The sequence below is a fragment of the Pristiophorus japonicus genome, chromosome 9, assembly GCF_044704955.1.
Source record: "Pristiophorus japonicus isolate sPriJap1 chromosome 9, sPriJap1.hap1, whole genome shotgun sequence".
Classification (NCBI taxonomy): domain Eukaryota; kingdom Metazoa; phylum Chordata; class Chondrichthyes; family Pristiophoridae; genus Pristiophorus; species Pristiophorus japonicus.
This window is the reverse complement of record NC_091985.1, coordinates 112,306,080-112,322,067: the sequence shown is the minus strand read 5'-3', so window position 1 is coordinate 112,322,067 and position 15,988 is coordinate 112,306,080. Positions and strand designations below refer to the sequence as shown.

The window sequence follows — 15,988 nt, the reverse complement described above, 5'->3', positions numbered from 1 at the left end:
GGATTAGAGGGGAGTAGAGGAGAGATATTTTTACCCAGAGGGTGGTGAGGGTCTGGAACTCACTGCCTGAAAGGGTGGTAGAGTCAGAAACCTTCATCACATTTAAAAAATACTCAGTTGTGCATATTAAGTGCCGTAACCTACAAGGCTATGGATCAAGAGCTGGAAAGTAGGATTAGACCGGAGAGCTCTTTCTTGGCCGGTGCAGACACGATGGGCTAAATGGCCTTCTTCTGTGCCGTAAATTTATATGATTCTATGAGGGGCAAGTTGGCCACAATAGATTAGGAAACTAGATTAAAAGATATAACAGTAGATAAGCAATGGAAACATTTAAATAAATAATTCACAAGGAATAGACATTCCCTTAAGGATTAAAAACACACAGGAGAAGTGGTCCAAATGTAGATTAAAAGAAGAAGTTTATAATGTTGCCAGAAAGAGTAGTGAACTTGAGGATTTTATAATTCAGCAAAGGATGGAAAAGGAATTGATAAAGTGAGAGAAAATAGAATATGGGAGTAAACCAGAAAGAGCCATAAAAACAGATTATAATAGCTTTTATAGGTATGTAAAAAGGATTAGCGAAATTAAACATATAGGCAGAGGCAGGAGAGATTGTAATTGCGTATAAGGAAATGGTGGAGATATTAAACACATACTTCGTATGTGCCTTCACAGTAGAAAACACAAAATACATTCTCGAAATAATAGGAAACCAAGGGTCTTGTGAGAATGAGGAACTTAATGAAATTAGTATTAGTAAAGAAATAGTACTGGAGACATTATTGGGACTGAAAGCCGACAAATGCCCTACATCTTAGGGTTTTCAAAGAGATGGCTACAGAGATAGTGGATGCATTCGATCTTCCAGAATTGCCTAAATTTTAGAACGGTCACTATGATTTTGAAGGTAGCAAACATAACCCCACTATTCAAGAAAAGATGGAGAGAAACAGGGAACTATAGACCAGTTAGCCCGACATCAGTAGTAGGGAAAATGCTAGAATCTATTATTAGGGATGTTTACTAGGGCACTTAGAAAATCATAAGAGGATTGGGCAGAAATAATCTAGATTTATGAAAGGAAAATCATGGTTGACAAATTTGAGTGTTTTTTGAGGTTGTAGCTAACAGGGTAGATAAGGGGGAAACCAGTGGACATAGTATATTTGGATTTTCAAAAGGCATTCGATAAGGCGCCACACAAAATTCGGGCTCATGGATTGGTGGTAATATATTAGCATGGATTGAGGATTCCCTTAGTTATTTAAGCCAATGCAGAACTATGGTTAGAAAGAGACAACTGAACAGAAAATTCACAACCCTGTAGAGTTGTCTCTTTCTAATCATAGTTCTTGGCCATTCATCTAGATTTCTCAAATAAAAATAAAACAATGTTCAATCATGTTAACCATTTTGTAGTTTATTAAAATATTAACTGTTTTAGGGCAAAGAAAGAGACACCTCCTGAAAAGAGATTAAAAAAAATGAAAGAGGAACTAATCCATAAAAATAAAAATATTTGTTTAGGTATTCTTCAGCTAAAAATAATGGAAAATCTGTTATTAATTCCTTATCTAGATAAAATGTTTACATCTAGCACACATCATAGTAATGTGTAGGTCATACATAAGTATACAGGCAACTCTCGATTATCCGCACATGGATCCAACGGGAAACCGTTGTAACGGGATTTAAAATTTCGGCCCGGGAAGGCATTGGGCCGGTGCGTTAGGAGTCCTTTTGGCCCAGGAAGGTATTGGGTTTTAACTTTATGTCAATCGCTCTAACAGAGAAATCATTTATCCAGCATAGCCCAATCTCCGAGGGTCCTGGATAATCGAGAGTTGCCTGTATATATCACAACATACGTCAGTATATCACACTTGATTGTGTGCATCACATCCATCACACTTTGATGATTGGCTTAAATAACCGCTGTTCATTTAGTTAACGATGCTGATTTACCTAAATATCTGATTGTCCAGAAATATAGGAAAAGCTACCACTTTCAATCACAAACAAGGAATTCAAAGAAAAGCAACCTTAAATTTACTCAGTTCCCCAGCCAACCGCAAAGGCAGCAATTAACACAAAACGAACCAATCAAATTGCTAAATCAACTTTCCATCTGCTTTCAGCAGCCACAAGTGGAACCACCTTCTACAGGTCCCGAGTGGATCTGTGGCTTCTGATCAGAGGCAGCACTGTCTACATGTTGGAGGACAGCCTCGCCACCCATCAACTGTTCATCTCTGCTGACTGTATAACACCGCCGTCATCAATCTGTGCATTAAATGTAATGTATTCCAAGTGTGACATGCTGCTCACATCAAAGCTCCATGCTAAAGGGATCAATGCCCCTCACCCTGCCCTGCCCCGCCCCTCTCCTATCATTCAGAATTTATGAACATTAGAATGGAATAAGATTAATGTTCTGCAAATTTGAGCAGAGTTAAGGGTAGAGAGTAGTTGGGAGAGTCACAAACTAAACTTTCACACGGCGCCCTCCTTTAGGGTTGCCAACTCTGGTTTGACGTCTTCCTGGAAATTTGATCATGTGGCATTTGATCATGTGATGTTTGATCACATGATATTTTTTTTACTGGTTGTTAATGTTATCGAGCGTCTAAGTATCACCAAACATTGAATAAAATATTTGACTTTGTTTTGAAGTGAGATAAATCAAAATACTCAAAAGGAATTTAAAGATTTAAGGATAAGTAATGTTTGAATAAATGCTACTACTGTGGTGTTTCTACTGTGGTGTGTCGATATAAGTAACATCTGACGAAAGTTTTTGTAAAATGTTATGACTTTTTTACAATACCTAGCAAGTTATAAAAATAATAAATAAAACCAAAACCAAACCTAATGCAATGCATTGACTTCCAAACCCCACCACTGAAACCCAGCTTCAGGGAGGTGAGGCTCAGTCCTCAGGGAGGAGCACCAAAGTTGTCTTGACTCCTGTAATACAACACATAGTACAACAGTGCACATCAGAGGCCGACATGAACACTCTCTCCCTATAGTTTATGTTTCTGACTCCCTCAGTTTATTTCTCGCTCTCTCCCACCCTGCCCCAATTTGTCTCACTCTTGCTCCCCAATTTGTTTCTCTCTCTTCCTCCCACAGCCAGTTTATGTTTCTCACTCTCTCCATCAACGTATGTGCCTCTATCTCCCTCCCTCCCCAGTTTGTGTTTCTCTCTCACCCTGCCCCAGTTTGTGTTGCTCTCCCTTCCTCCCCAGTTTGTTTCTCTCTCTCCCTCTCCCAGTTGCTCTCTCAGGGCTCACAGAGTTTCCAGGTGATTTTCTTTGGCCCAATGTCATCATCCTCACAGTCAGCAATGAAGTGGTGTGTTCTGAATAGCAAGCTGACCAGCAGGGACTGGAAAATGTGGATTGGTTGCAGGCCACAACAGCTAGGGTTCTGCACATACAGGGGCCATTTCTTACGAGCTACCACCAGCATCGACCAGGAGACCAATGGCCCATTCCGGTAATCTCCTGCTTGGGAACCCTCCCCTTGCAAGGCAAACACCAGCCCTGGGGTCGGAGACAAGTCTACAACATTGTAGTTGTAGACCTGTCTCTGACCTGCGCTCCTTTCAAGCACAGCTCCTCACAAGAGTGGAGAACCAGTAAATGTAATCTTAAGAGAATATTAAATTAGTTTATAACTTTCCTTCTAATCTATGGGCTAGATTTTCGGGGGTTTGTGACTGGATTTCGCCACGTTTTGACCCTCTGCGGCAAAAACCCGGTCGCAAAGCCCGGGCGTGATTCTCGGCTCCTTGTTTGCGGCGGCGATGGGAAGTACCGCCGGGGAGGGGAGCGCCGGACGTGTAACGATGTGGATTGCATTACCGTCTGAGTTTCAGCACTCATCCGATCCATACACTGCGCCCAGAATAGTGACAGGTAAAACCTGTTGGTGTAGCCCTGCCAGCAGCGGTAAGTTAGAAGACCTACAAAAAAAGTTAACATTGTTATTTAAACCTTTTTTTTCAGCGATTTGGTAGCTAAGGGCCTTGGTAATGTTGTTTGAATGTTTTTTTTGAATTATTTATTTATTTTTTCCCTTCCAAGGCCGCTCTCGCAGCATAAACAACCCCACACTAAAGTTGTCGAGGATCGCATTTTGTGCCACGAATGATTGTGCAAGGCCTCCCTTACCGATCGCATACCCCAAAGGCCGAAAGTTCGGCCTAAAATCGATAATGCAGTGAAAACGGTAATTTTCATGTATCACTACCATTTTCGCCCATAAACCCCAAAACCCGAAGCAGGACTTAGTGCCAATAAAAGACTCTGCTTCAATAAATAGGTTTAAATTCAAGACTGTTATTCAAAACTGGAAGGAACAAAAGAGCAGCTAGGTACATTTTAAAAGAGATGGGGAACATTTGAAGTCTAAGTTATCCAGGAACACTATTGTACAACCTCTCTTCCAGTCAAGGAGCATTGGCAGGGATATGCGAGCATTCACTATTTGCTCCATGAATCAGGAAATGAGACCGCGTGGCAAACTAAAGGATTGGGAGAAAAAGTGCAAGTTTTTCCGAGCATGATTATAAAATTACAATGTTTATTTCCCAGTACAGTACAGATGCCTATTAATAGTGACACAAGAGGATTTTAATAAAGCTTGTCTCTGGATGTCAACGAAATGAAATCTGATCTGAAAATGCAGCCTGATCAACTACTCGATTTGTTATAAGACCTAAGCACCCGTTCCCTCTCACAAACAACTTCTGTTTTCAGTCCCAGGCTGGGATAGAAATATTTGAGAACGCACCTGTGATAGTCTCATTGAAAGTTTGTGGACCCTTGTCAGAAATACCATCCAATTTGATCGATTCACTCCCTGAAAGCATAAAAGAAAATAATTCAGTCCTTTGTTACAAAAAGGGACTCTGTAATCAGAGTGTGTTTTTAAAAATAATGGGAATTTCTAACTGTCCACAACTTCATCATTCACTTTGTGCCTATTATAAAGTAGCAATTTGGATGCTATGGATTCTGAGGTATTATCACCCGGCTTCCAATGATTAAACATACCAATTAGGAGTTCTTCAATAGCCTAAGGAATAAAAGCACTAATTGGTCAGGTACTCAGCCATACAGTACAGGCAGCCCCAAATTCTATCATCACTGTGGAGTTAGTTGATGACAACAGGGCAGTATTTGAGGTGCTGTAATTGCCCTTAGCACTCTTGGGTTAGGCAGGGGTGGGGACAGAAATCAACCAGTTTGTCCCCATCCTGATCACCATCCAGTGATCTAGGTAGAAAGTATGCACACACACACATGGGCATTAGGTGAAAACAATTTTGTCTTGGCCATGATGCCCCCATAGTTAAATAACCTGAAGACACTATCTAGTTGGAGTCAATGCCTGCAGGACAGTGGAGTAACAATTAGGGAAAATAGTCAATAATTGCTGGGGTGGAGGGATAGAATCAAATGGGATAAATTTAGAGTGATCTCATCACATTCTAAACAGAGCTGAGAAATATGTTTTACCAACAGCACTATAATATAATAATGTATTTTACCCTTACTAAATTAGCTGCAAAACAGTGACTCTTGTATACATTGTGTGTTAACATTTTGTTATAAATCACACGACTATTACATTACCGAGCAATGTGGTAGCAGCATCTTAGCAATATCTGCTTATGTAAATTCACAGTTATAACAAATAAGGTGTATTTGTAAAATGGTGCAATTCAAAGTATACATACATCGCTTTAAAATGTAAATCGGCAGCAGCCAAAGTGTAAAAGAGGAAACAAGACGCACATGATTCTAGAACCTTTTCAATGACCATAAGGTTGGAGTGCTAGGTTGGGAGATCATTTGGAACTTATTTATAAAATGTGCAGGAAAAGTGTCATGACCAAGAGAGACATGGGATAAAGAAGTGATCAATATAAATCATTTATTCCAAGCATAGAATTTAATAATATCTGGTGTAAATTTATTAGAAATTTACTGACTATTATCTACAAAACATTTAAAATTATATTCAATATGGTTATATATTCTTATGACTTCACAAACACACAGATTCCAAGATGGCTGTTAACTCCAGGAACTTGTCAGGTGACCTGATTTCTTTATTATATACAGCATTAGTTGCATTACTACAGTAGTCCACTAAGTGGAGCAGTAGTCCACTAGATGGATCTATATATTACACTTCTCCCTCCTTAATGAAGTAGTAATTATAACAAACAATCATTATACATCACTTGCATGGTTATACATAACAAAAGATATGGACTTATTTTGCCATATTTATAAATCAAACTTGATCACTGGCTTTCTGTTTCAAAGAGGATACCTTCGCTCTCGAACAGAACCTTCCAAACTTTGACCCCAAGTTTCGACAAGATTTGCTCCTGATTTTTAGGAGCAACTGGTGTAGAACAGAGTATCTTAGAAATCGGAATTCTCGTCATTTAGTTTGCTCCAGTTCTAGTCAGTTAGAACAGTTTCACTTTGGAACAGAATTTTTTTTTCCAAAAGGGGGCGTGTCCGGCCACTTACGCCTGTTTCCAAAGTTTCGTCAGTGAAAACTTACTCCAAACTAACTTAGAATGGAGTAAGTGAAGATTTTTGTACGCTTGAAAAAACCTTGTCTACACTTTAGAAAATCAGGCGTAGGTTACAAATCAGGCGTAGGGAATGGGGGGGGGGGGGGGGGGGGTTTAAAGGGAAGTTTACAAACATTAAACACTTCAGTTTTACAAATAAAGAGCCATCATCAATAATAAATGATAAATACATCAATAAATCAACCAATAAATCAATCAAAAAAATTAATAAGAAATAATTTTTTTTTTAAATCAATAAATAAAACATTTTCTACTGACCGACTGCAGCACCGGGAGCCCTCCAACAGCGTGCTGGGATGCCACCCAGTGTGTCTCTGTCAGTGTCTCTATCTCTCTGTCTGTCTGTGTGTGTGTCTCATTCTCTGTCTGTCAGTGTCTGTGTTTCTGACAGCGAGGGGAGGGGGAGGAGGGGGGTAGAGGGAGAGGGGGGGGAGCAGAGGGAGGGAAGGGGAGCAGAGGGAGGGATGGGGGAGGGATGGGGAAAAGGGGGAGGGATGGGGAGAAGGGGGAGGGATGGGGGAGGGATGGGGAGAAGGGGGAGGGATGTGGAGAAGGGGAGGGGGGGGAAGGGGGAGAGAAGGGGAAGAAGGGGGGGGTAACGATGTCGGGTCCGGTCCGGAGGCGGGGGGGGGGAGCGGGAGTCGGGTCGGTGTCGGGTCCGGTCTGGGGGCGGAAAGCGAGAGTCGAGTCGGGTCGGGAGGAAGCAGGAGCTGTCCGTGGGAGGAGCCTTATTCACGCAGCCCCAGTGAGGCCATTCGGCCAGGGCTAGGGGCTACGTGCTTCGGCCCCTCCCACACAGTTTCGGGCGCCTGGAGCTACTGCACTTGTGTGCCCACTGTAGCGCGCATGTGCAGAGGTCCCGGCACTGTTTTCAGCGCAGAGACCTGGCTCCGCCCCCTACAGCTCCTGCTGCGCTGCGCCGAGGGCCAGAGGACCTGCAGGGAGCTGGAGAATTTGGAGGGTTTTTTTTGGCGCACTTTGTGGCGCGAAAAACGGGCGTCCAGGTCGGGACAGCACCGTTCTAGGCGCGGCTCGAAACTTGGGCCCATGGTGTCGAACTTAGACTCATTCTAGGCTGATCCCGAGGAAACTTTCCCTCCAAGGGACGCCCTTGATTTACATTTGAACACTCTACAACTTCAGACTGTTTGTCTGCCTGACTCAGACTCAGACTTAAATTCTGACTTTCTCTTGGACTTGTTTCTAGTACACTGGTACTGTACTTGTAACAAGATTATCTGATGAGTCAGAAATAATCGAATCATTCCAACTTTCAACTCCTTCCACATCTGTAGGTAAAATATGACCAATGTGAACAAACCTAACCTGTCCATGATCAAACATCTTGACCAAATATGTGCGAGGAACACATATCTTCACCACTCTTCCTGATAACCACTTTAACCATTTATGGTGATAGCTCTTCACTCTCACCTTCTGATGTAATTTCACACTTCTCTCTCTTTTACTCTACCTCTATCATGATTCTCTTTCTGTCTTAATTGTTTCTCTTCTACAGACTGTCAAGTTTGGCTTTAGCATGAGAACATGATACATGGCTGTCGTTTGAGAAACAACTCTGCTGATGTTCTACCAGTAGTTGTATGAGGAGTATTACGATAAGTAATTAGAACATTTGCTAACTTGTGGTCCATCGACAACTGCTGTTTCTTTGGATTTGGATGCAACATTTGTTTGATGAGGGCACATTTCACAATTTGTACTGTGCGCTCTTGCTGCACCATTTGTAGCAGGGTGGTACAGTGGAACCTTGGTATGTTTCACACCATTTTTGCTTGTGAACTGTGCAAATTCTTCTGAACAAAATTGTGGTCCATTATCACAATTTCTCCTGGTAGGCCATAAAAAGAAAATAATCTTCATGAAATGTCTAATGTTTTACATTGTTATTTTCCGCATTGGAAACACCTCTATCCACTTTGAATGGCTATCAATCACAATGAACAATTACTGTCCTTCTAGTTCAGCAAAATTGATATGTAACCTTTGACACACTCTGGGAGGCCATTTCCATGGTTGTAACAATACTGATGTTGGTTTCTTGCTTACCGATTCTTCATAGGCAGTCCCTCGGAATCGAGGAAGACTTGCTTCCACTCTTAGCATGAGTTCTTTGGTACAGTCCAATATGAGAACTACAGTCTCTGTCACAGGTGGGACAGATAGTCGTTGAGGGAAAGGGTGGACAGGGAGCTTGGTTTGCCACATGCTCCTTCCGCTGCCTGCGCTTGATTTCTGCATGCTCTCGGCGACGATACTCGAGCAGCTCAGCATCCTCCCGAATGTACTTCCTCCACTTCAGGTGGTCTATGGCCAGGGACTCCCAGGAGTCAGTGGGGATATCGCACTTTATCAGGGAGGTTTTGAGGGTGCCCTTGTAACGTTTCCTCTGCCCGCCTTTGGCTTGTTTGTCGTGGACGAGTTCCGGGTAGAGCGCTTGCTTTGAGAGTCTCGTGTCTGGCATGTGAACTATGTGGCCTGCCCAATGGAGCTGATCAAGTGTAATCAGTGCTTCAATGCTGGGGATGTTGGCCTGGATGAGGACGTTAATGTTTGTGCGTCAGTCCTCCCAGGGGATTTGCAGGATCTTGCGGAGACATCGCTGGTGGTATTTCTTAAGCGACTTGAGGTGTCTACTGTACATGATCCACGTCCCTGAGCCATATAGGAGGGCGGGTATTACTACGGCCCTGTAAACCATGAGCATGGTGACAGTTTTGAGGGACTGGTCTTCACACACTCTTTTCCTCAGGCGGCCGAAGGTTGCACTGGAGCACTGGAGGCGGTGTTAGATCTCGTCGTCAGTGCCTGCTCTTATTGATAGGAGGCTCCCGAGATAGGGGAAGTGGTCCATGTTGTCCAGGGCCACGTCGTGGATCTTGATGTCTGGGGGGCAGTGCTGTGCGGCGAGGATAGGCTGGTGGAGGACCTTTGTCTTATGGATGTTTAACGTAAGGCCTATGCTTTCATATGCCTCGGTAAATACGGCGATTATGTCTTGGAGTTCAGCCTCTGTGTGCACAGATACAGGTGTCGTCCGCGTACTGTAGCTCGACAACAGAGGTTGGAGTGGTCTTGGACCTGGGCTGGAGACAGCGAAGGTTGAACACTGGTTCTGTAGTTTAGTTCCACTCCAGCACATGTAGTACACTGACTTACGATGTACTCTATATCTTTATCTAGATCTGGCCACCATAAGTAACTGCGTGCAAAACTCTTGGTCAAGCACAGTACCAGGTGCTGGTCATGAGGATCTCCTAATAATTTAGACCTGAATTTATTTGGTATAATCACTCTTGCACCCCACATGATACAATCTTTATCGACTAATAATTCATTCCTGCGAAAGAAGAATGGATGAATACCTTTCTCTGATACCTGGTTTGGCCATCCATTTGCGATGCAATCATACAACTTTGGACATAACAGGGTCACATTTGGTTGCTCTACCAATTTCTTCAGCTGTGACTGGCAGTTCATCAATGTATGAAAAATAGTAGAACACTTCTTTCCTATTGGGTGTAACTTGTGATGGAGAAGGCAATCTAGACATAGCATCAGCATTACTGTGATCAGCTGATCATCAATATCATATGTATATGCTGACAAAATCAAAGCCCATCTCTGCATGCGGGCTGCAGCTAATGTTGGAACTGGGGACTTTCGATGGAGGATAGCTATCAGGGGCTTATGTTCCATAACGATGGTAAACTTACGACCATACAAATATTTGTGGAACTTCTTCATCCCAAAAATTAATGCCAAAGTGTCCCTTTCAATTTGCGCATAATTACACTCACTAGGACTGAGAGTGCATGAAGCAAAAGCAATTGGTCTCTCCTCCCCACTATGTAGTACATGAGAGATCACTGCCCCAACTCCATATGGAGAGGTGTCACATGCTAGCTTGATTTCCTTCGATATGTCATAGTGAACTAACATGGTGCTCTCTACCAATTGGCTTTTACATTCCTTGAATGCTGCGTCGCATTCTTCTGACCACTTCCAATGGACCTGGTTTTTCAATTGCTCATTCAGTGGATGTAATACTGTAGCCAAATTTGGTAGGAACTTCCTATAATAGTTCAAAAGACCCAAAAATGATCGAAGTTCAGTGACATTCTTGGGAGTGGGTGCATTTCTAATTGTATCCAGCTTACCCTTGGTTGGATGCAAACCATATCTGTCTACTCTCTGCCCTAAGTACTCCACTGAGTTTTGAAATAACTCACACTTGCAAGCAGTCATTCGTACTCTGTGCTTCTCCAGCCATTTGAGAACTTCATTCAATATGTTATTATGGATTTGCCTGTTTGGTGCTGAAATGAGTATGTCATTTAAAATAGCATACTACACCTTCAAGGCCTTACAAAATCTGGTTCATCACCCCTTGGAATATAACGGTAGCCTATTAAATTGATATAGGCCTAGATAAGTATTTATAGTCAAGCGTGACTTGGACTCCTCATCTAGTTCAAGTTATAAGTAGGCATTTGTAAGATCCAACTTTAAGATCTAACCACCTGTCAATGTTGTGAACAATTTTCTACATTTGGCCTCTACATTACCCTCTAGAACTTGGTTTATGGTTACTTTATAATCCCCACACAACTTTACCGTACCATCTGACTTAGGTACAACAACAATGGGTGTAGCCTAATTACATAGATCTATCTTAGAGATAGCATTCCCAGTCTCTAGTAATAAGAACACAAGAACATAAGAAATAGGAGCAGGAGTAGGCCATACGGCCCCTCGAGCCTGCTCCACCATTTAATATCATGGCTGATTTGATCATGGACTCTGCTCCACTTCCCTGCCCGCTCCCCATAACCTCTTATTCCCTTATCGGTTAAGAAACTTTCTATCTCTGTCTTAAATTTATTCAATGACCCAGCTTCCACAGTTCTCTGAGACAGCAAATTCCACAGATTTACAACCTGTTCCTCCTCATCTCAGTTTTAAATGGGCGGCCTGTTATTCTAAGATTATGCCCCCTAATTCAAGTCTCCCCTATCAGTGGAAATATCCTCTCTGCATCCACCTTATCAAGCCCCCTCATAATCTTATACGTTTCAATAAGATCACCTCTCATTTTTCTGAATTCCAATGAGTAGAGGCCCAATCTATCCTCATAAGTCAACCCCCTCATCTCCGGAATCAACCTAGTGAACCTTCTCTGAACTGCCTCCAAAACACGTATATAATTTCTTAAATATGGAAACCAAAACTGTATGCAATATTCTAGGTGTGGCCTCACTAATACCTGTATAACTGTAGCAAGACTTTCCTGCTTTTATACTCCATTCCCTTGCAATAAAGGCCAACATTCCATTGGCCTGCCTGCTTCCTTGTTTTTCATGCACCAAGACCCCCCAGGTCCCGCTATACTGCAGCACTTTGCAATTTTTCTCCATTTAAATAACTTGCTCTTTGAGTTTTTCTGCCAAAGTACATAACCTCACACTTTCCAACATTATACTCCATCTGCCAAATTTTTGCCCACTCACTTAGCCTGTCTATGCTTGCTCAACTTTCTCCTCGAGTGCATATACCTTCGGATACTTCTTGATGACATCATGCTTCGAAGTAAATCTTGTTTCAACACAAAAAATCTCACTTCAATCCAGCTTCAGTGATCTCAATCAATTTCTTCCTAGTGAGGCAGGCTCGTCTCCTGCCACAATAAGAGAGGCAAGCTCTGAAATTGATCCTTGTATTTTCACCGGTACGGTGATATGACCTACCTCAGGAATGTTCTCTCCTGAGTAGCTGCGCAGCTCTACCTTGGAATTCTCCAATGGGAAATCTAGCAATTTGTCGAGATATAGTAATTCCGGTACTACGTTCACGGATGCATCAGTGTCAGGGTATCTTGGCTCTTGCAACATCTACTTGGATGATAATACTTTTCGAATCGCTGTTAGATACCCTTGTGCTCCTGATGAAGTGTATCTCTTCATCCTGTTGCTTTTCCTCCATGCTATGTACTCTCTTGGGATTTCTACTTATAGCTTTGAAAGTTGGTTTACTCTTCAGTCAGCATGCCTTCGCAAGCCCAATTTTCCTGCAGAAGAAACACTCTGCATTCATATATGGACAACTTTGAGCAATGTGTTTGTTGTCTCAGGCACTGATAGCATGACTTCAATGCTCTGTTACCATTGCCAGTTATTTAGACGTTGGGGCCCAATTGCCTTTTACTTTTAACCTGCAGGATAGGACCTCAAAGGTAGTAATCTCCGGGTTCCTACCGGTGCCACATGTTAATGAGTATAAGAATAGAAGGATAGAGAGGATGAATGCGTGGCTGGAGAGTTGATGTAGGAGGGAGGGCTTTAAATTCCTGAGGCATTGAGACCGCTTCTGGGGGAGATGGGTTCTGTACAAACCGGACGGGTTGAACCTCAACAGCGCCGGGACCCCTTGCGGGGTTTTGCCAATGCTGTTGGAGAGAGTATAAACTAGCTTGGCAGGAGGATGGGAACCCGAGAAGAAATTTAATAGGGAGGGAAGTAAAGCTGAAATTGGATAGCAAGAATTTAGAAAGCAAATCTGTAAGGCAGAGGAAACCAGGGTTAGTAAGTAGTAATCAAGGAGGTCTTCCTGTGCTAAATGGTATATATTTTAATGCAAGGAGTATAGCGAATAAGGCGGATGAGCTAAGAGCACAGGTAGACACTTGGGAGTATGACATTATAGCTATTACAGAGACATGGCTGAAAGAGGAGCAGGTTTGGCAGCTCAATATTCCTGGTTACAGGATTTTTAGACAAGATAGAGGGGGGTAAAAAGGAGAGGGGGGCAGATTGGGGTATTAAATAAAGAAACTATTACAGCGGTGAGGAGGGATGATATGTTAGAGGGATCATCAACTGTGGCCATATGGGTCAAATTGAAAAATAAAAAAGGGGTGATCACACAGCTGGGTATATATTATAGACTCCCAAACAGTGGGAGGGAGATAGAGGAGCAAATATATAGGCAAATTGCTGTGTAGTCCAAAAACCATAGGGCAGTAATAGCAGGGGATTTTAACTATCCTAATATTGATTGGGACAAATATAGTGTGAAGGGTACAGAGGGTGCGGAATTCTTAAAACACATTCAAGAGAACTTTTTTTAGTCAGTATGTAACAATCCCAAGACGAGAGGGGGCGGTTTTCGATTTAATTTTGGGGAATGAAGCTGGGCAGGTGGAAAGGGTATTAGTGGGAGAGCACTTGGGTACCAGTGACCATAATTCAGTCAGATTCAAGTTAGTTATGGATAAGGACAAGGATAGACCAGGAATAAAAGTCCCAAATTGGAGAAAAGCTAACTTTGCTAAGTTGAGGAGTGGACTGGAAACAGCTACTTGTCGGTAAATCAGTGTCGGAACAATGGGAGGCATTCAAGGAGGAGATCCGGAGGGCTCAGGCCAAACATGTGCCCTTAAAGAAAAAGGGTGGGAATAACAATTTTAGAGCTCCCTGGATGTTTAGGGACTTACAGGGGAGGATAAAGAAAAATAGGGAAGCTTATGTCATATACCGACAGCTAAATACTGTAGAATCTTTGGAGGAATATAGAAAGTTCAGAGGTAAAATTAAAAAGGATATTAGGAGTGCTAAGAGAGAGCATGAAACATTCTTGGCAAGTAAAATTAAGGAAAACCCAATAATGTTCTATAAATATATTAAGAGCAAGAGGATAACTAAATAAAAGGTAAGGCCTATTAGAGACCATGAGGGTAATCTTTGTGTGGAGGCAGAAGATGTTGGTATGGTTCTTAATGAATACTTTGTGTCTGTTTTCACAAAGGAAAGGGGCAATGCAGATACTATCGGGGAGGAGTGTGAAATTATGGATGAAATAAACATAGTGAGAGAGGTGGTATTAAGGGGTTTAGCAGCTTTGAAAGTAGATAAGTCCTCAGGCCCAGATGAAATGCATCCCAAGCTGTTGAGCGAAGTAAAAGAGGAAATAGCACAGGCCTTGAACATAATTTTCCAGGCCTCTTTGTATCTGGGCATGGTGCTGGAGGATTGGAGGACTGCTAATGTGGTACCCTTGTTTAAGAAGGGAGAAAGAGGTAGGCCAAGTAATTACAGGCCTGTCAGCCTAACCTCAGTGGTGGGAAAATTATTGGAAAAAATCTTGAAAGACAGGATAAATCTACATTTAGAAAGGCAAGGATTAATTAGGGACAGTCAGCACGGATTTGTTAAGGGATGATCGTGTTTGACCTACCTGATTGAACTTTTTTGAGGCGGTAACTAGGAGGGTCGATGAGGGTAGTGCGTACAATGTAGTGTATATGGGCTTTAGCAAAGCTTTTGATAAGGTCCCACATAGTAGACTGGTCACGAAGGTTAAATCCCATGGGATCCAGGCAAAGTGGCAAGTTGGATCCAAAATTGGCTTAGAGGTAGGAAGCAAAGGGTAATTGCTTGATGGATGTTTGTGACTGGAATGATGTTTCCAGTGGGGTTCCGCAGGGCTCAGTACTGGGTCCCTTGCTTTTTGTGGTATACGTCGATGATCTAGATTTGAATATAGGGAGTATGATTAAGAAGTTTGCAGATGACACTAAAATTGGCTGTGTGGTTGATAATGAAGCGGAAAGTCATGGACTGGGTCAGGTGGGCAGAACAGCGGCAAATGGAATTTAATTCGGAAAAGTGTGAGGGAATGCACTTGGGGAGGGCGAATAAGGAAAGGGTATACACATTAAACAGTAGTCCACTTAAAAGTGTAGATGAAGAAAGAGACCTTGGCGTGCTTGTCCACAGATCCCTGAAAGTAGCAGGCCAGCTGGATAAGGTGGTTAAGGCGGCATACGGAATGCTTGCCTTTATTGGCCGAGACATAGAATACAAGAGCAGGGAGGTTATGCTTAAATTGTATAATACTCTGATTTGGTCACAGCTGGAGTACTGTGTGCAGTTCTGGTCGTCGTATTATAGGAAAGATGTGATTGCATTAGAGAGAGTGCAGAGGAGATTTACAAGGATGCTGCCTGGAATGGAGAATCTTAGCTATGAGGACAGATTGGACAGGCTGGGTTTGTTCTCATTGGAACAAAGGAGGCGGAGAAGAGACCTCATAGAGGTGTATAAAATTTTGAGGGGCCTGGATATAGTGGATAGTAAGGGCCTATTTCCCTTGGTGGAGGGATCAATTACTGGGGAGAGGGGTGGCATAGTTTTATGATTGGTGGAAGGTTCAAAGGGGATTTGAGGGGAGGCTTCTTCACGCAGAGGATTGAGGGGGTCTGGAACTCACTGCTTGGATGGGTGGTAGATGCAGAAATCCTCACCACACTTAAAAGTTGCTTGGATGTGAACTTGAAAT

The 15,988-nt window shown here is 42.6% G+C and overlaps 1 protein-coding gene across 1 annotated transcript in view; it reads right to left on the bottom strand.

Annotated features, from left to right (window-relative positions):
- fndc1 (fibronectin type III domain containing 1) overlaps positions 1–15,988 on the bottom strand; it is a 220,975-nt gene that overhangs the window by 167,430 nt on the left and 37,557 nt on the right. Inside the window, exon 4 of the mRNA XM_070890982.1 lies at positions 4,807–4,875. Coding sequence (XP_070747083.1) covers positions 4,807–4,875 — 69 coding nt within the window. The remainder of the gene's footprint in view (positions 1–4,806; positions 4,876–15,988) is intronic.